The sequence below is a fragment of the Podarcis gaigeae genome, assembly GCF_964106915.1.
Source record: "Podarcis gaigeae genome assembly, chromosome: 6".
NCBI lineage: Eukaryota > Metazoa > Chordata > Lepidosauria > Squamata > Lacertidae > Podarcis > Podarcis gaigeae.
In genome coordinates this window covers 92802149-92823827 of record NC_139682.1, presented here as the reverse complement: position 1 = coordinate 92823827, position 21679 = coordinate 92802149, and the positions used below count along the sequence as shown (strand labels likewise).

Genomic DNA, 21679 nt, shown 5'->3' with positions numbered 1-21679 from the left:
GAAGTTCTTACACACACACACACAATAAATCACATTAGATAGGCCATAGTGGACATAATAGGGATGCAGGTGACTCTGTGGTTTAACAGGGCTTGCCGATCAGAAGGTGGGCGGTTCGAATCCCCGCGATTGGGTGAGCTCCCATTGCTCAGCATGTCTCGAAATCATGTCAAAAGTGCAAGCAGATACATAGGTACTGCTCCGGCGGGAAGGTAAATGGCTGTGCGCTGGCCACATGATGCGGAAGCTGTACATCAGCTCCCTCGGCCAATAAAGCAAGATGAGCGCTGCAACCCCAGAGTTGTCTATGACTGGACCTGATGGTCAGGGGTCACTTTACCTAGTGGAAATAATAGGACTACCTGTCCCAAATTAGAAGCTTGTTTTGCATCAAAAGTTGTTCATAGGAAGAAGAAACTAAACATAGGTCTTTTGCTGGTCACCTCAAGTTTATGAAACCATAGCTCCTCCTAAAAAGGCGTTGGTATAGTTTGTGGTTATAGTGTAGCATGAACAACTGGGTTCAAATACCTATTTAGCGCAAAGCTTAGAGGCAGAACTTGGGCTGGTAGCGCATGTTTGGCTTAACCTATCTCACAGGGTTGTTAGGATAAAAAGGGAGGACTATCCCTGGAGCCCTGATCAAATTCTAGAAAGGATGGGCTAAAAAACTCTGCTGCTGCAACTTGTTTTACACTCCCATTCATGCTTACGTAACCCAGTTGCTGTTCCAAGGAAAGCTGGTTTCTGTGTCTTGCTATACATTAAGCAAAATTTGTCTAGCATCTCCGGTCTTTTGCATAATTTTGTTTTTATTAGTCATGGGAAGGAACAAGGAGTTTATGCCTTGGCATAGAAGTGATAATTGCCTACAATAGACAAGCCAGTGCTGCCTCAGGCTACTGAGTCTTCACCAGGCATTGCATGTTCATGCTTCAAACATACATCAGTCAGCAACAAGGTGCTGATTTAAACATTAAAGCTCTAGAGAAGCTGCTTCATAACCAGTGCAAAGTTCCATATTTTTTCTGTGCTCGTGCTGCATCATCATGCACATTCTAATCTAACCTAAGCCCTGAATACCTCCAGAACAGATTAATATTAATAATATTTGTGAATCTATTGAAGAGGATGCAAACAATTTTAGCTGTAAAGTAGCCCACTGCAGGAACAGATGGGGGATGACCAGGTTCTAAAAATCAATACCATTTGAAAAAGCTCTGCTAGGCAGCATCTTAATAGCATGTTGTTGTTGGACCCCTGCCATCAACACTGACATGCCACAGAGTTTCCACCCTGAGAGCTGATACAGCACCGTGGCTGGAAGACTAGTTGCGAACTGTCTGATTTGGACTTTGCCTCTGCCATGAACTTGTTAGTGGCTTTCAGCAAACTCAGTCTGTTTAGTCTCTGCTCTGCAAACCCCATCTCATAAGGTTGTTATCACAAATGTCCAGTTCTTTTTTAATACTGTTTACTGCTTGTGAGATTCAGCTTGAGTTCTTTATCTACTTTATAGCCATCTTGCTTGCAGCTTCAAGACATGCAATTCCCTAACCTGGGTCTGTTATTAAAGTGTTAAAAAAGTTGGGAGGTCCGGTTATGGATCTGTGGCATGATGGAGGGTTTGACCTTTACTATTTTTTTTGTGGGCTAGTTACTTGGCACTGCTAATTGTTTTAACCTCCATCAGCCAGTGCCAGTGGCCTGAAATGATGGGAGTCATAGTTTCTAACATCTGGAGGGCACACATTGGATACCTGGTCTACTCCCACTCTAGTGCCTAATGGATGGTCTCAAGTCTGGTGACTGGAACGCTGTCCCCCAGCTTTTGGTTCTGGAGGGATTTCAATATCTGTCAAGGCTGTCTTGTCCGGTTTGGCTCAGGATGTCCACCATGACAACTGTGGAATTGTCCCAGTATGGTTTTGGCCCAGCACATTTAGCAGGATTTCAGCCAAGTCTTTCATAGTGAGGCTTTATTAATCGGTGTTGCATTGTGGCATGGCTTAATTGTGTCACAAAAAGACTTGTTTCAAATATCCTTTACACTTTATTGCTGAATGTAGAGCAGATGCATACAGTTAACAAAATTATTATTTTCTATAATGCGGGTCACCAATGTTTTGAGGCCAGTGGGCACTTCTGGAATTTTGAGGAAATGTTGAGGGTGCTAGTTGCAAAATGACTGATGGGGTGTGTGTGTAGCATAATGGCTTCCACTTCGTAAAGGGATGAAGAACCAACAGGACCACAAAATTCTGAGGGTGTGGCCTCTGTGAGGTGTCCTGTGGAAAAAGGCACCTACATCAGCCAGAGCCACACTTGCTCACAAAGAAGCTCTTTGCACCTCTTAACTGTTCAGAATAGATGGGAGCATGGGCATCCGATTCTGGCATCTAGTGGGGGCATACTGAGATGCTGAACAATTGATGACAGGAATGTGGCAGGAAGAGCAAATTGCTCCTCCTGTATTGTGGATTTTTGAGAGTTTTCTGACACCTTTTCAGTGAGTGCTGCTGGGCACACTGACACCTGAGCATCATGTTTGTGATCCCTGCTCTATAATCTGCTGGCACATCAGATGGGAGTGGATTTAGTCACTTTTGCAATCAGTGAACACAATAGATTATTCATATACATATGTTTCATTTTCTCAGCCTATACTTTGTTAGAACGGAACATGACTGATACGCTGCTCTTCTTCATGATATTGTAGAAAAGACATTTATCTTGATTGACTCCATATGGAGGCAGTAGTCTGTAGAAGAGGAGACAGAAGGTTTCATGAATGCGTTGGCTTATTTTGATTTAAGAATGAAGAGTTGAAAAGGAGACCACTCATTCTCACAAATTACAATTTTTATACTCTTTATTGCCACCCCTACACTTAATTCAAACTCATCAGTATTTGATTCTATGCCTGTACATTATGTGGTGAATTCTGAATGCCAAGTTAGGGTGTCTTTTTGCCAAATCTGTAGCTCGGTTTGTTAAATCTGAGTTACAGGACTAATTTGAGGTGTGATGTGTACTGAACCTTTAAAGGAAATGCTTCAAATGTGTGTGAAAATATGCATAGTGTCAAACATGGAAAATTTGTATGATGTCTAAGTACCTGTTTTATTTAAAATTTAAGTGTAGAATTTGCACAGTGTAAATAACAAGGAACCCAGACTGTACAATAATTTAACTAAATTGACAAATTGTTTGATTTTGAAGGGTCATTGTAGATTTTGCAATGTCAAAAGGACACATGAAAAACACTAAAGCATTGAAATAGTATCCCAACTAATATTTGCTGCACTGCCTTTCCTGTCCAGACAGCTGGTGGGATAACTTTTTTTTAAAGTAGCTGTGAATGCAAATTCAATCCTAGGGGATTTACCTGACAGTTTCTTGAGCATTAGTTTGCTGAGGTCCAAAAACCAGATAATGTGCTAATGGATCCAGTGCCTTGGGCTGCATTTTGTCACTTTTTCTGTTCTCTCCATTTGAAAGGAAAGTGCTGTTTCCATTTCTTCTTCTATCCCATTTTGAGGTGTACACCCCTCTCTCTTTTCATGCACTTCAGTTTAACTCGTGAACTTTGCACTCCTCTTGATTACATTATATCTTTCAGACTTGATAATTTTTTCCACAAATTTTGACAAGAGTTGCTGTCGTAGAGGGTGAGGAAATAGGAAGTGATAAGGAACAGGGACTGCAGGTGGTCCTTTGCTTTGACTAATGTATTTCTCATTAGCATCCTCCTGCCTTGAGCCCCATTTTCTAAACCTATAGCAGATAATGCCAATGATTTCAAAATTTCTCTTAAGTAAAGGCTAGAGGCTAGATTTTTTGTGATGATGATAATTCTGTACAACATGTTCTCCATGTTCCATACGTTAAGTAAGAAAATGTAAGTAAGTAAGGAAATGGTGCAAATAATGCTAAATATGCTTTTTAGAACAATCTTGCATTGTAGATGGTTGGGTTAGATGGCCTTTCCAACTCTACAATTCTATGAAATCCTGTGATTCTATGACTGATCAGTGCAGTTCTCAGGATGAGCAATGCAAGTGCTATGTTAGTTGGAGCTTAGCAGTGTGAATTACTATTACAAGGTGTGAAGCTTGGAGTGCTAAATAAAAAAAATCTTGTTATGCTGTGGACTGCAGCTCCAACTCTCCTTTTTCTCCTTCCTTAATTTCTCTAGAGGTCTGTCTGACTTGATAAAGTAAGGCAAGGAAAAAGAGGCGGTGGAGCATTGGGGATAGATAACATGTCTACAAGTGAGGAAATTAAGCAGTTGGTTGGTTCCTGGTGTTACTTTTGTGTGTGTGTGTGTGTGTGTGTGTGTGTGTGTGTGTGTGATGCTGCATTATCCTTGAAATAAAATGTTGGGAAGCAGTTAATACATAAATCAGGAAACTGATTTGGGGAATGAACTTAATGGTGTTCATCTGCTAAACTTTTCAGATAGAGATGATGTTCCCTCATTACTCTTTAACAAAGAAATGGCTTTTCATATCTACTTTGCAAAATTACAAACTTTAGTTGACAGGGTGTGCACCAACCACAAAATTCTGTTTGGATTCCAACTAGGTGCTTCAGAAAACAGACCAGTTCTGTCTCAAGCACTTTGGAGGCGATCTGATTTGGTAAAACAAATCTATTACGGGTAGGGCTGGGAGATAGCTGGTTTTCAACATCATGATATATTGCCAGCTAAACATCGCCATATACCAATATATCAAGATATCTGAAATAAGGATGGAGCTATAAAGAGGGATTGGCTGGCTTCATGGTTTTTCCTGCGTTGAGATTTTTCCAGTGGCTGCTCTTGTGATTCGCTGACCCCTTACAGGAGGCAGGGGAGAGATGAGCCAGCAGAGTTAACATTGGTGCAGGAATTGAGAGAAGCGTTGGCTGGCTTCACGTTTTTCCCCACATTATGATTTTTGCATAGCATACAAACATACACACATTGTGATTCGCAATATATTGCTAGATCAAAAATTCATGAAATGGACTTTGAACCAGTTTGGGATGATATATTGCCCAGCCCTACCTGTCAGTTACACAAGAGCTATTCCTTCCTCTTTCCCCCATTCTGGAGTCTTCCCTTGCTTAGGGAGCAATGTTTCTTTTTGCAGACGCACTTCACAGTCGGAATGCCCAAAGTGCCACCAGTGAGAAATTGCTTTGTCTCTGACAAGTCCTGAATCTGTTCAGAGCAGCCTGCTTAGGTTATTGATTTTGGATTTTTTCCAAATCTAATGCACATATTTAGTTAGCAGTTTTTAATATCTATTTTGCCACTACTGTTTGTGTCTCTTTAATTGTAGCTTCTGGCCTATCATTACTTTCTTCTTGGGATCAGAGTTTAGGTAAAGACTCTAAAGTTGGATTTGTCAGACTAAAGTCCATAGTCCTACAGTGTTTACAAGTAATCAAGACTAATTCTCCAGCAGTTTCAGTAGCATGAATCTGGTTGATTTAAATCGCCAAGGGGTAAAAAAAATTTCCACACACTAAAATAATTCCTAAATATTCAGGTTGCTATAATGATAGAAACATAGTGACAATGCAGTTCTAACTCTGAGCCAGTTGTAGAGATCAGGTAGTTGCTAAGCATAATAGACATAGAAAGTCACCCAGATGGCTTAGTGGATAAAACCCATGGCGACCTGCCAGTCCTTGGCTCCGAGTGCCCAGCTATAATATAAGCACATGGGTTAATGTGCAGTGACGACAGGCAAGGATGTTTTCCCCAACTATGTTACAAAGAGAAGTAGCATAAAAGCAGCTGTTTGTACGAATATAATCAGTTCAGTTTTACATGTTTGCATTAAGTTGATATTTCATTTAAAGCCAGGTTATCTCAAAGGGATGCCAATGATAACTGAAATGTGTTTTTTTAATCTCATTTTTAATAGTTCAAGGAATTAACAATTTTTATCCCTTATGGTGGGAACTCAGTGACTTAACCATACAGTGGTACCTCTGGTTAAGAACTTAATTCGTTCTGGAGGTCTGTTCTTAACCTGAAACTGTTCTTAAGCTGAAGTACCACTTTAGCTAATGGGTCCTGCCGCTGTTGCGCAATTTCTGTTCTCATCCAGAAGCAAAGTTTTTAACCCGAGGTACTATTTTTGGGTTAGCGGAGTCTGTAACCTGAAGCGTCTGTAACCTGAAGGCTCTGTAACCCGAGGTACCACTGTACTTGCAACTGATGCAGTTCCAACCATTTCATCACCCACTGTTCCTTTTTTTGATTACCATTCCTTTTTTTTTTGATTACCATTCTGTTGGCTACACCTGCCTTTTATTTTAACAACTCACCTGGTACATATGGGTGACCAGTAATTCCATGCTGGTGAGCAAGGTGTTGGAGGGATGGACTTTTCCAGTGCTTTTATGTCAGGCTGCTTGATTTCAAAAGCTAGCCACAGAGGAAGGAAAGTTTCTTTTTTCTAAAGTAAAACACATTAAAAACTTTCCCTCTCCATAACCAGCATGGGAATGCAATTAAATGTTGTTGTTGTTGTTGTTAGCAGAAGAGTAACTTTTGCAGGCATATTGAAAAGGCAGCCAACTTTGCAACAATGAATATACTTTTAAATCAGGTAAACAAGATTAAAGGGTCGGATGACTCTACGTCAGTGTTTCCCAACCTTGGTCCTCCGGCTGTTTTCGAACTACAATTCCCATCATCCCTGACCACTGGTCTTGCTAGCTGAGGATTATGGGAGTTGTAGTCCAAAAACAGCTGGAGGCCCAAGGTTGGGAAATGCTGCTCTACGTATTGTGATATGTGTGGCATTTTTCCTTTGCAGAATTAAGAGTGCTTAAACCTTTTGAAATTGATAGACTTAATTGCATGTAAGCCTAAGTATGCATTGGGTCAAGCAGAGCAGCATGAGGTTGGAAGGGTAGATCTGTGAAAATGGAACTTTTTGGAATGTGGTATTAAGAGTTAACTCCAGAAGACGTTTGTGCCTTTTGGCGTTGTGAGGGCAGGAAAGGAACTTTTATAATAGAGCTGTTGCTTGCCCATCACTCCTTTACAAGCATATACTGCTGTAAGAAGCCAGTGAAATTGAGTGTATTGCCCATGTGTTTGGCAAAGAGTGGAGGTGACCAGAAAGTAACAGGATTTGTAGATTGTGTTGTAGTTGCTGTAGTTGCTTCTAGTAATTTTCTGAGTTCTGTATATGAATTAATGCTGTCATGCTTAAATTGTTGTGAAGAGACTTCAATGTCTCTTCTGAAATAGCATGGGTTCTGTGTAGGTTTGCTCAAAAGTAACCCCCAGTGAATTCACCAAGCTTGTTCTACGCTAAGCCTGTGTGAAGTTGTAGCCTAAACTTGCATGAAAAGAAACATGGCAGAGGTTTTGCAGGGAATCTGTCATTGGGGATAAAATGTGCTGGTTATTTTTCTTCTTTCAGCTCCCTGCTGAAAATGGGGTTTGCAGGCACCATCAGTCACTTGGTTATCATACTTTCAAAGTCCTGTGTGGTTTCAAACTGTATCAGCTAAAGTCATGGTGATATCAGGTGATAGGAAGCTCTGCCGAACTGTCAGAATTGCCTACATGGGTTATGGGACCTAAGCACCCACCTGCTGGCTAGGAAGGGTTCCCTACACCTAACCCATTTTTTAATATTTAATTTTACTTGTATTTAGTAAACAAAGCTAAAAACTTTGAAGTTTTCAAGCTTGCCCAATAAATAATGCATAAATTTTATACATGTGTATATTGTCTGCCTTTCATAGAAAGCTCTTTTGGCTGAAATACATTGGGCTGTCAATAAACATAATCATTCTGAGACGTAATCTCTTTTTTTAATGTTTCATTTGAATGCTTTCTGATGGGTTTGTGTGTGTGTTTCTTAGTTTATGTTGAATGTCTGAGTCCAGTGAAGAAGTTAAAGGGCACACCGAGTTTTACATGTTAAACAGATTATGGCAATGAGACCTCAGCTATTCAGGATCTAGGCTGCATATGATTTAAAAGCTAATATTTACATAGGTTAGCCTTACTTTTAATGCAGGCACCTCTGATCATCTTGAGGCTTCACACCCAAAGTTGGTACCATGTTTCTGGAAAAGCCCAAAGCCAAGCTTGTTGAGCACTAAGCATGCACGGGATCTGCTTTCTTTGCATGCAGTTGTTGCATCCTGGGGAGCAATAGACAAACTGTAAGCTTTGCAAAAACAATAGTGTGTTGTAATTAGAAAGCCTGGACTTTAACCAAATAGCTCAGCTATGAAAGACATGACTGCAGCACAGTTGTCTTGTAAACTGGATTGAATTGATCTCTATTGTAACACGATGAAATTCTGCCAGGAAATAAGTGACCTTACTGATTTTAATAATAATATCTTGACTTTCTGTTCAAAAGCTACATTATTGCAGTGCTGCATAATGCTAATATAATCTGAGATAATCCCCTTTTGCTATATTCCAACTAATCCTGAGGCAATCTGTTAAACACTTACTTAAATAACACTACTTAGAAAATGGAGAATCTTAGAAGCCTAGCAGCTTCCTTGCTCTATAAGTTTATGTAGCAAGTTGTTGCCTGTACTACATATTTTTGGTAAACGTGTGGTATTTATTTAATTTTTTATACTACAAAAAAGTGTAATGAAATAAAAGTTCACATTCCATGTCAGCCTGGAGGCATAAAATGACTTTCATTGCTACTTGATTTTAGATAGATGGATCAAAGTGATTGAATGTGTTTGTGCTTACAGATTTAACTTTTCCTCCCTCTTTTTTTTTGGGGCAGGCTTTCAAGGAGATGCTGTATGCAGCTCAGGACCAGGCTCCTTCTATAGAAGGTAAGTGAGCTAATTCTTCCCTTAGCATTTGGAATTGGAGCTCCCATACATCACATTTTTGAACAAAGCTTTTTCAAAGTGGCTGCATAATAAGTCAGAGGCTAAAATACATCTATGTTCTTGCATAATCTTAAAATTTCTATCATCTTCCCGTTTTGTTTTCAAAATCCAATTCAGTCTGGTTTTTGCTCATTTGCGTAGGGAAAAAGGTGGGGGGAGGGGGAAGAGTTGCCAAGAGTAAAAATGAAGAAAGGGAGGTAGTTAGAGCTCTATGTGATCACTGAATAGTAGTCAAAACTTTCCATTCAGCATCTTCATGGACGATGGTGGTAGAATGGCCACTTGGCAGCAACTCGGAAGACTTATTATTCACTAGAGTAGAGATGGTGAATCTTTGGCCCTCCAGGAGTTGGACTCTTCACTCCCATCAGTTCCAGCCAGCGTGGCCCGTGGTCGGTAATGAATGCAGTTGTAGTCTATCTGGAAGGTCCCCCCTCACTATTGCTACCCTAGAGGAAAAGCTAAATATTGCTAAAGGGAGAGCTAATCTGATAAGAATGAAATTTCGAAAGCACAGATTGCACACAGACCGGAGAGAAGAACTAGGGCTGTAAGCCTTTACGGATTGGTGTGATTTATTAGCTAAAACTTTAATCACATATTAGTTAATTAGGAAATAGCTAGCCTTATTGAACAGTCTTTCTTTCTTTCTTTCTTTCTTTCTTTCTTTCTTTCTTTCTTTCTTTCTTTCTTTCGTACAGGCAACCCCCATTTTGCCCCAGGGGTTATGTTCCGGGTCATGACATGTGTCGGAGTGTGCATAAGCCTGCCCCTGGCCCCTTTATGCCCCCACCCTCTCCTTTGAATACACACAAACAAGAAGTTGTCTTACGTTGAGTTCTGTGATTTTTTTGGATACCCCTTAGACTAACAAATCTTCTTTATGGCATTGTGGACTAGAGTCTCCTTTACATGAGATGCATGAAGCATGCTCAGATGATAGGTTTATACACATATACAAGCAGTGGGGAAATGTGAGCAATGAGGTCAGATAAAAATTGGGAGATTGAATCTAAGCACTGCCAGTTTTTCTGGGAACATACCTGCTAAACTTGTAAATTACAGACTTTCCTCTTCAAAGTGATTCCCTGCTCCCCCAAATTAAAACCTGCCATCTTCATTCAGTATATTAAAGGAGCAGTGAGCTGTCGGTAACATTGCTAAATAGAACTTAAGCACTGTCCAGTGTCACTGGGTTAGTCAGTGGCAAACGGAGTATTGCGTTTTAAAGCTCTGAGCAGCATGATCTGCTGTTCTAAACTCCTTCTGTTAAAGGGCAATCACAATGAGTTTTGCTCTTCCAGAAATAGAACTGCAGTTATTTGAACAAAGGGAACAATAAATCTGATGGTGATGCACCTAACCTGATGTCTTGTGGTGTTTTCCCCCCTGGAAAATAAAAATGATAGTTTTCCTCCCGCCGTTGCTCTCTGTGTTGGCTACGGATTCACCAAATGCTGCATCTGACTGGACACCTGATGTTTTAGTTTCAGTTTTTAGGAACATTTGTTTATCTCAGTAGCAGGGCTCATCTCTCAATTGCCTCTTCCTTCATTGGCCGTCTTTATTTGTGTGAAAAACTAGGAGTTACTCGATTGGATAAACTAACTGCTCCCCCCCCCCCCGCAGCTCTGTTCTAATACTGATGTTAAAATTCAAAGCTGTCTTTTGACTCTGCAATTGTTTAATCTCTTTTGTTTCCCTTGCCGCAAATTGGTGGTCAAAAAATTCCAGTGCTGCTTTATGCAGGTGGTATAATTCTTCTTTCATTATCCCAGGAGCTATGAGAAGCAGAAAGGTTTTTCATACAATAAGCCACAAGGTCTTGCACACATTGTTAGTTTGACCACACACAACTTTCTGCAAGAAATCCTTTGGGCATAACCAGTTGAATTCATGACATCCTTCTGCCTGATCACTTTTGTAGCAGTCAGGTGATGCTGTCAACAAGGATATGAAAGAAATCAAACATGATTTTGTTTTAAAGAAAAAGAAGGTAAAGAGATACAAAAGTAGCTTAACTTTCCTATTTTTTTTTGTCTTTATATCATCAAACTACTACAATTTACCTCCACATGTTGACTACCTAACATCCCATATGGCCTCTAATGCACATAGTAGATGAAAATAGATTCAGAGGTACTTATTTGATGCTTTAAAACTTGCTGGTGTCCCATGGCTCCTCCCAGCTTCGTCTTCTTAGAATGCCTGACTATTTTTGTTTTATAAAGTCAACATATGACTTAAATTAGTGTAGTGGCTTTCCTTTGGGAACTAACTTTTAAAAAAGTGTGTGGCAGTGTTTATTGCCTTAGGTCAAGAGAAGGGTTAGGGGTCAGTGGGAAGTGTTACAACAAAGGAATGGAATCTCATTGGTGCAGAGCAAATTGTATTTTGCTATTTTGCCCCTAAGAAAGACTGGTTACTGGGCACTGACTGATTCTCTTTACTTGGTTAGCAGATATGCGTTTAACTCCCCAAGCTTCTTGGGATTCAGCTCTTTTCTGTGGCAGTGAAGTGAAATGTCTGTAAATTATTCATTCTGATTATGTGCCTGAATGGCCAGGGTCCACACTTGATATTTTTCAAGGATCTTTGTTCTAAAGAGTTCATGCTGAATGTTTTAAAATTGGCATTATGGGTGGGAGGGGTGGGGGAGATAACTCACTGAGCTTTGGGTTTTGTGACCAGAACCAGCACATCTGACAGCAGTCTCTTTTTAGTCCATATAAACAACAATTTTGATTATGTTTGGTATTTTTTTTCTGTTCGTTCATGCATAATTGTTTGCATTAAGCAGATATTTCCACCTTGCAGTTAAAAGACTTGATGATTAAATGTGAATGACTAGCCCCAGAAGAGACTGACTCAAAGAAACAGTATGTAAATATGCCCCTAGACAACCAGAGGGAGTGGGGCAATGGAGGAAATGAGACGAAGACAAAGGAAATTGTCTATAAAAAGTATATGAGATGACTGTACTGGGAAGAGAAGTCAGTGATACGTATACATGTTGTCTGACTCGGCACCGTTTCCATTAGCAAAAGCTTTTTTTTTTAAAAAAAATTGCTTGCAGTGTTCTCTTAACTTGGAGGTAGAATGTTAAAGCATGCTTGTAAATACGCCTACAAAAGTGATTAGCTGGCAGTTTTTTTAAATATATATATATAACCCCTGGTTTCTTTTTCTTCATGGCAGCATGAAAATGCAGGATGTTGGTCTAACAAGCTAGTTTTTTTGTTTTGTTTTTTTTAATTCTACCAAGTGGGCTGGCAGAGGAGGACTGGGTTCCTCATCTACCAGCCTGTCTACTTGTTTGGATGGAATTCCTTGTTGCCTGTGACTAGTAGGCAAGTTAATTGCAACACTACTGATTTGGATGACCCTAAGCAAACTGAAGTGTGGTGGATTCTTCTTAGGTTTGTTTTTTGATTGATTAAAACAAATGCTGTCATCTTCTTGTGATTTCAATCCCCCTTCAGTTAAAAATCCTGTGAACTAAGCAAACTAAGCAAGCTTTGATTGTGATGGTATGCAGGTAATGAGAAAACGTGAGGGCTAATTCTGCACTTTTGTGCCAAGTTTTTGCAGAGATTTCTCTGTGCAGGAGCATGAAACACTTCCTTCAGGAAGCAGATTTGAGAATGGCCATTTTCCTATCTTCAGCCTGCATTTGTGTGCCATTAACCTGAGTTTTTGTTTTAGATGCAGAAATGTCTAAGACTGGCCTGTTCCCGGCCTGTTTATGTGAACAAACAGCTTACCGTTTGAATGTTCTCTTCCCCTTATACCCTGTGATTTTCTGAATGACTTCTGGCTTCTTGGAAAAACCATAGTTTGCGCTGCAAAATGTGGCGTAGTTCGCACATATGCTTAGTCATGGTTTATTGGAACCATGGTCTGCAGATTATCATTGTGAGTTCCACCCCTCTCATACTAATACATAAAACTTACATGAACAAGAATGTCTTTGCTGAATATAATTGAAATGGCAGCAGGTTCAAGATTCACCACCTTTGAATCAATGTTAACTTCATGTGTGAATGTTCCTGCTGATTAGAACTTGAATAGAACTAACTTGTAGCTTTCCATTGAGAACAGATGAGTCATGGACAGTGTCCAACTAAACGGTTCTGCTAGTGTAAGTGCTTTTGACTGTACACTGGAATTTCTTCTCACTCTCCTCTCCTCACATGCCCCTTAAATCTGCTCTGGAGAGTTGGAAGAACCCCCTGAACATATTGCTACATGCATAGTAGCAAAATTTGTTAATTTACATGCAGAGGTAGATGATTATAGAAATGACCATATTCAGTAAATTTATAATTTTAAGGGTTGGTATACAAGACAGCCAAAAACAAACCAATAACCACCTCTGCCACATGTTATTGATATGGTTCCTGAATTGTGTTGTAACTATAATAATTTATGTATTTTTGCTATTTATTAGTAACTTTAGTTCTCTCAGTACACTAACACTTTAACATTCTAATTTAAAAAAAATATTTTAAATATTTATGTTTCTAAAGTAAAGTTTAATTAACTTTTAAATGACCATATCACCAAGTTTTGCCATCTTCCTATGAATAGTTGGTATGGTTTGTTTGCATTTAGTACTTCGTTAATAAGATATGCCCCTTCATGGATCACTGCCTTGCCGTGGCGAAGGGGCTTGAATAACTCAGAGAAGCTATGAGCCTCCTTTGCTGTAACAGCACAATCCTGTCACTTTAATTTCTTCAGAATTTGAAAAAACATATGATTTTCTGTAACTGGTTGGATGGTGGAGGTTTAGAAGAAGACAAAATGGTCTTGGAATATAATTTTCTTTGGCCAGATACGGTTCCTTCTTACCAACATCCTGTGAAACCAAAGCTTCTTATAACAATTTAATAAAAAAAACTTGCTCTCCTTTGATGCTGTCCATAACAGCAATGCCAGTTTCATTTTGTTAATCTGTTTAAAGCTTTCACTATGCGGTGCCAAGCAGAGCGTCTGGATAGCTGTTTTTGTGATTAAATTTCTAAGGTATTTCAAAGGTAAACAAGGATGCATACACAGTATAAGTAAAATATTTGGCTTCCTGTTGCTGCCCATCGTTTGGTTGAAGATTAAAAATTTAGTGATGGCCATATTAATTTAGAAAAGAATACTTATGCATTAAATTCATCCATTGTTAAGATGGGTGTGCAGGACACAATTAAATTAGAAAAGAGCAATAAAGATCTTTAGGCGCCAGTGGACAGACAGTGTCTTATCTCTTAATATCGTACAGGCTTAGAAACATTCAGACACTTTTTGAGTAGTTAACAATGGTGCAGTCAACTACCATTAAAATGTTCCAGTGCTCATCAAGAACTAATTGCTGTAGGACCCCTTTGGATGAAGATAGCCATTGTTTCCCAGTTGATATTTGTTGGGAGTCCACTTCCTGGAGAGAAGCTATTTTGAAAGAGCATCAAGGGCTACTGGCCCACAGCAGCTGGAAGAGGGGGACTGAGTATTGGCCTAACCTCTAAGATGCCAGCTCATCATACCCAGCAACTGACAGTGTTTGCTCCTCTTGTGTTCTACTAGGTCCTGACAGATGTTGCAACATCTGATATTTTTATTGTGCCTAACAGCTGTGCATACTCTCCAATCAACAGAATACTGGTTGTGGGTTTTTCTTTTTCTTTTTGAACTTTAGCAATTTAGTTTATAAAGATCTGAAGATGAAAGTGGATCAATATCAAGTACCCAAATCTGAAGGGTACAGAGTAAAACTGGATCCTAGCTTCACAAGTGGTAATGTGGGGGACAATTGCTTGACAAATTGGTGCAAGGGGAGAGGAGCTCAATCCCTTCCATCTCTTGTGTTTCTTCTTGCCAGCTGCCAGGGTGGCAACTTGAATAAAATAGTCAAGTTACCGTATATATTCGAGTATAAGCCAAGTTTTTCAGCATATTTTTAATGCTTAAAAAGCCCCCCTTGGCTTATACTCGAGTGAGGTGGGCGGCGGAGGGGACGAGCGGCGAGAAAGGAGCCCTTTCTCGCTGCTCGTCCTGCTGCCGCCCACCTCTTGCAAGGGCAGGCACAGGAGCCACGGTTGGGAGAGGTGCTGTGCTGCGCTGTGCCTCTCCCAACCGGGCTCCTATGCCTGCAGCGGCTGAGGAGGAGCTTCAGGAACAAGCAGCCATTTCGGGCTGCTTGTTCCTCCTCCTCCGCTGCCACCACCAGGTTTGTGGTGTTGTGAACCAGCTTATACGCGAGTCAATAGGTTTTCCCAGTTTTTTGTCCTAAAATTTGGTGCCTCGGTTTATATTCGGGTCGGCTTATACTCGAGTATATACGATACTCAAATATTCAAGAGGCGGGTAAGCCTCACCCCTACATAATCACGTGTCGCACACTCGCACACCATTTGAATGCCTAGCAACTCCTCAAATATTTTATTGGCAACCTTCCTCTCATATTTTATGGGGGCGGGGACAAAGGGACCTTGGCTCCAAGGAGCTGGATCCTATGCCAGCTGCATTAATTTATAGTTTCGGAGCCCAACCGTGAGGAGAGAGATTTTTCAGGGTATAAACGGATGGCAATCAAAGGGTGCAGTACTCCTCCCACTTGTCATACCGCCCTGTGATTATCTCTGTTCCTTCCATTCATGTTAAGGAGGTAAACAAGTGTTGAGAAACTGTTTGTTCACTTATAATGCCTTATTCTGCTCCAGAACACACAATCATTGGATATATTTTGTTGCGTTGGAGATGGAGATGAAGCAAGGTACAATGGAGATGAAGCAAGGTACAATGAATAACTAGTATAAAAATCACTTAATGGACACATCTTTGAAGGCCAATAAGGTTAAAGGTAAAGGACCCCTGGACGGTTAAGTCCAGGCAAATTCAACTATGGGGTGCTACGCTTATCTCTGCTTTCAGGCCGAGGGAGTCAGCATTTGTCTACAGACAGCTTTTCTGGGTCATGACTAAACCACTTCTGGCGCATGGAACACTGTGATGAGTGCCAGAGCTCACTGAAACACTGTTTACCTTCCTGCCACTGTGGTACCTATTTATCTACTCTTGCTGGTATGCTTTTGAACTGCTAGGTTGGCAGGAGCTGGGACAAAGCAACGGGAGCTCACTCCGTTGCGCAGATTTGAACTGCCAACCTTACGACTAGGAAGCCCAAGAGGCTCAGTGGTTTAGACCACAGTGCCACCCACGTCCCCCATGGAAGACTAATAGCCTGAAGTAAAACAATCAACTAACTATAATTGCATAGTGTTATCAGATACTTGGCAGGGGGCTAGTTCATTATATGATTTCAAGCAGAGCATAATCATGAGTATACAGTTCTGGTAATGCAATCCTCATTAGAACTTTAGGAAATACAGTTTTTCCTCAGTCAGCCCTGTATGAGAAGCTATATATTGATTTCCCCTCCTACACAATTATTAGGATCTATCTTCCTTTATCTTTGCATCTTGTTACCATAGAGAGGCAGACTGATGTATGGTCCAAAATTAAAAGTGGGTCCCATATTGAAGATAACTGACTTGTGTATCTGGAGGACCTGCTGCACTAGAAGGCAAATTGCCCCAGTTGTTGGACAGCCATCAAGAATGCCTCTTCACAGGCTTTTGCCATTGAAATACTGCACATGAATGGAACTATCCAAGAGATACGTTTTGTTAATCTTAAAGTTCTTACCTGCTTGGGCCCTATACCCCACATAGGCTACCACTGCTTGTTTAAGAACATAAGAAAAGCCTGCTGGATCAGGCCAGTGGTCCACAGTGGTATATAAAAAAATGCATTGGATAACCTCATAGTTGGTTCACGTCTGCTAACAGTTCTACATTGTCCATTAGTGGTAAATACAGTGGTACCTCAGGTTACATACGCTTCAGGTTACAGACTCCGTTAACCCAGAAATAGTGCTTCAGGTTAAGAACCTTGCTTCAGGATGAGAACAGAAATCGTGCTCCAGCGGCACGGCGGCAGCAGGAGGCCCCATTAGCTAAAGTGGTGCTTCAGGTTAAGAACAGTTTCAGGTTAAGAACGGACCTCCGGAACAAATTAAGTACTTAACCCGAGGTACCAGTGTATGGATTGATTGCAAATGAAAAACAATGCATGAACTATCAGGCATGTAGCAATTAGGATCTATCCAACATTGACCCTGGAGAGACCTCTTTAGAGAAAGAGGCTTGGGGCCTTGTAGAGACCCCCACTCTGACTGAAAACTGTGAAGGACTTGCAGGAGTCCAAAACTAGTCTTAATAACCCCATTCAGGGATGCCTTACCTGGCACCTCCAATAACCCCTCTGACCCCATTCAGAGCCCTGTTGTGAGCCCTGATTCTCCCTACACACACACACACACACACACACACACACACACACTGGTCCTTAGGAGCAAATCACAACAATACAAACACAACATGTAGGGTAATAGTAGAAAATATATAATAGAATAATGATATTCAAATTATAGGAGTAAGCCAATAAAAGTTCATATGTACAATATAACAGTGGTAGCGAGGACCATCAAGCCGTGTGTTCAAAACAGATGTCTCAGGACAGCCTCACAATAGTCTTTCAAAAGTAAAGTCTCTCAATAGTCTTTCAAAAGTTTAGGAGCAAAGGCAGAAACTGAGCTGAACAGAAAGTATTGCCATAAATTAAATCATATTAATTTCCCAACTGTTTTCAGTTGAGAAGAGAGGTTTTTAAGAGGCCTGTGTGTAATCTGTGCTAGCTATTGCTAAATATGCTATAGCAGCATAGGATAGACTTGGAATCCTACTCCCTGTGGTGTGTGTTGCACTGTAGCATATTCACATGAACAGTAGGTTTGCTGCCACAGTGTTTGAATACTGCTGGTCTCACACTCATGTAACTAATCAATCACGAAGTGATAAGCCACATGGGTACCTGTCCTTATGTCCCCTTCACATTGTGAAGGATAAATGAGAGAGAATTAAAGAAGAGGTTGCCGGGTTTAGCTGTCTGCACATAGTTGCAGCCAGCCAAGAATCTGGATTATAGCTGCAGTACATACTGAGAAGCCTAAGTGCTGATTTTTTTCCTGGTTTTGATGTCAGTTTCATATTTCCATTATCTTGTGCATATGGTGATGATCCACAGCTGGTGTACCCAATAGTGACTTGCTTCATTGTTAAAATTTGTAGTTTTGTTCGCCATTAAACATGAACAACACTTCATGGAGATAAGACAACGCATCTAATTTTTGGGTTCTTGTTGCCTGCTTTAAATGCCTCTTAACAGATTGCTGCAAAAGCTCAGTTTTAGTGGTGATCTGTAGATGACATGCATTAGCACATCTATGTGCTAAAATGTAATTAATATTGAAATGGGTGCTAATCTCTGCTAAGACTTGCCCAATTGCAAATACTAGTAAAAAGCATTGATTAGATATAGGATTTATTTCCTGGAGCCATAAAAGCAGAGACTACTGCAACCCAACTGTGAAATGAGTTGCTGATTCAAGAATTCTGATTCTGATTAAAGGCTTTTGGTTTTTTGGGGTTTAAATTTTTATTTGCAAGAAGTGCTTCTTCTCAAAATCTGATTTTAAAGCTAATCACAATACAAGTCCCTAAGTCTGATTTGAGAGTTTACCCCCAGCCACCTGGAACAGATTTGGGGAGCACAGGGGGAGAGGACAGGGAGTGGAGTTCTGTTGGGCAAGCAAAAATCCTTGCACTGATGTAATGAGTTAGTTGGATACTGCCCAATGTAATATTACATCTTATATTCATGTATTTTTTAAGTTTGTGTCTAAAAACCCCCATTACACTACTTGAGCTAAAGGTTGCCAGGTAGGCTAGCTTGTGGTGGTTTTCCTGGTTGAGAACAATATAATCTTTTGGTTAACCATTAGCCAATACCAAAAGGCTACTGTGCAGATTTCCCTAAAACTATAATCCTAAAACATTTTCTTCAGAGGTTGATTCACTGACCACCTAAAGTAAATAGTCAGATGGGAATGGGGAGATGGGAATCCGAGAGGGTAACAAACATTAAATTTGTGAAGATCAGCTGGCATCTTAGTTCCAGAGAATGCAAGGCAAAAACTTGGCTCTCTTGTTGTACCAATTTCCTTATGATCTTTGCCAGCTGTTGTGTTGATATTTTTTATCATCTCTGTAAATGTTTACATTCCCTTCTCCTGCGATATGAAAAATGTTCATGAAGGATTACAATCCCTGCAGTCGGTAAACAGTGTAAACAGAATGATGTGGAATATTTGCAATCAGTTGTAAAGATAATCTTCACTTTACACCACAGTAAGTTCCTTTGTGTTCACTTGAACTTGCTAGTCTCATTGCATTCAAAGCTAAAACAAATGCTGAAATAAACACATGAATTAGAAGGTCAACATTTATCCTAAATGTAGAGCAGTAAAATTATGTTACAAGTATTGTAGCAAAATATGGCAGAATATTTTTCCATGGGTGGGTTTTAAATGAAATAGCCCAAAGTAGTAATAATCTTCTACTACTGAAAGCTAGTACAGTATAGATCATGGCTAAGAGACATCCATTCTAATTAGACATGCTTAAGGAATTTGATCCTTGTGGATTTCAGTATGAACTGATCTGATCTGTAGCTCCTGGATTAATGTAGAGATTGCACCTTAATTCTCCACAGGCTTGTACGCTTCCTGAATGCTCTAATGCAGTTCCTCTCTGAAACTCCCCTCCATCCTCAATTAAAATGCATTTAAAATGTGCATTTCAAAGTTTCCATGCAGGTAAAAGTCAGTGTAAATCTTATATTATGCAAATCCTGGATAAAGTTTACAAAGTCACCTGATGCTATTCTATGTATTACTGTCTTTTAAGTTTCTTGGAATGAAATTAATAGATTGTGAGAATTGTTTTGCTTAATTGATTCCCCCAAATAGCCAATATGTATTGTGCAGTAGAAGACATTGCCACATGCTAAAAAGAACTTTGTTGTTCAAACAGTGCACGAGTGACATTGTCCTACTTCAGTAAATGTGGGTGAATGAGTCTTCCCATATACCTTGGACTAGGAGATGTGATGTCAATGGCCTGCAAAGCAAATTGCCAGATACTTTTGGGAGGATAGTTATTTCCATTTTCTGGAACAAATTTTCTCTTTAACAGTGGTTGTCACTGATGTTAATAGCAGTTAAGCTTAACACTGTTTACTATAAGCCAGAATGTAAAACGGTGGTAGCCCTTGTGCCTTTTTGCTTACCAGGCTCCTGATGCAGGCTGGTAGTCTTGTACGGAACCATTATGAGCAGAGTGTTTGGATAGCATTTCAAAAACTTAAACTGCTAAATAAGCTGTTGGGATCACTTTTTGTTTTTCTTCGTCCAACCTGTGGGGAAATTGTGTGCAAAACTTCAGACAGCTCCAGCTTCCAAAACTTAAATAACTTGTTCATCCTCTGACATGTCAGCTGTTATCTGCCTAGGCAGCTTCCAGTCAGCAGAATTCAAAGAGAGGGGGCAGTGCTCCTTTTTATTTTCAAAGAGCTTCAGATATGTTGCATTGGTGAAGATATTTACTTGTAACTGGTTGCTTATCTCAGTCTTTCAGGCACTGAGAATCCGTATATTGATGTAAAACTGGGGGTGATGGGTATGGGCAAGTAGGAAATAAACTAGTCCATTTGGTTTGTTATTTAAGATCAAAAACTTGAGTACACTGTATTGGTATACTTGGAAATTAATTTCTTTTGCAGTTTACAAAGGGTGAAATCTAAAGCTGCTTGGAACGTCACTGAAAACTATTTTTAAAAATGAAGAATTGTTAAGTGAGCTTTGGAGTCTGAGAATGAATAAACTCTGACCTTAATTAAAATCAGACTAATGTCTTTAAATAGGGACACGGGTGGTGCTGTGGGTTAAACCACTGAGCCTAGGGCTTTCCGATCAGAAGGTCGGCGATTCAAATCCCCGTGACGGGGTGAGCTCCCGTTGCTTGGTCCCAGTTCCTGCCAATTTAGCAGTTCGAAAGCACATCAGAGTGCAAGTAGATAAATAGGTACCACAGTGGCGGGAAGGTAAACGGCGTTTCCGTGTGCTGCTCTGGTTCTCCAGAAGTGGCTTAGTCATGCTGGCCACATGACCCGGAAGCTGTACACCGGCTCCCTCGGCCAATAAAGCGAGATGAGTGCCGCAACCCCAGAGTTGTCCGTGACTGCACTTAGCTGTCAGGGGCCCTTTACCTTTACCTAATGTCTTTAATACAGAAATTTATGTTCATACCAAAATATTAGTTAACTAGTTAACTTGCTTTCACTTTTAACATGTTGACAGAGATCAGCTTAGTTTTTCCTTTTGTTATGTCTTTCCCCCCTTATTCTTGATGCCTCAGCCTATGAAATATCAATGCCCTGTGATTCTTATCTATTAAATAATACAAACAATTCATTATTGGAGAGTGATTTAGACTGTACTTAAGCTTTGTTATAGTACTTACTATGTAATTAAAAGTGTTTGGGATATAAAATAATAGTGTTATGTTTCTGTATGTTTGGCATGGAATTTTGAGCTTAATGTAAAGTGTTTTTGTTGTAATGGGAGAACAGCAGTTCAGTTAAAGGGTTATGTACCTTTCCATCCTCATTTATGCATATCTTTTCTTTATGGGGATCATTTTTGTACACCTTGTGTGTGAGAGAAGTAAGATACTAAATGCTTCTGCGGGGCATAAATAGATGGAATCCACTTGAAATTTGTACAGATACAGGAGTTTCATTTTCGATAACGTGAGGTTTATATAGGTAAAGG

The 21679-nt window shown here is 40.1% G+C and overlaps 1 protein-coding gene across 1 annotated transcript in view; it reads left to right on the top strand.

The window, feature by feature from the left end:
* The window catches only part of XPR1 (xenotropic and polytropic retrovirus receptor 1), a 103685-nt gene that overhangs the window by 4843 nt on the left and 77163 nt on the right, over positions 1-21679 (top strand). The window contains exon 2 of the mRNA XM_083743859.1: positions 8784-8835. Within this exon, the coding sequence (XP_083599985.1) occupies positions 8784-8835 (52 nt within the window). The remainder of the gene's footprint in view (positions 1-8783; positions 8836-21679) is intronic.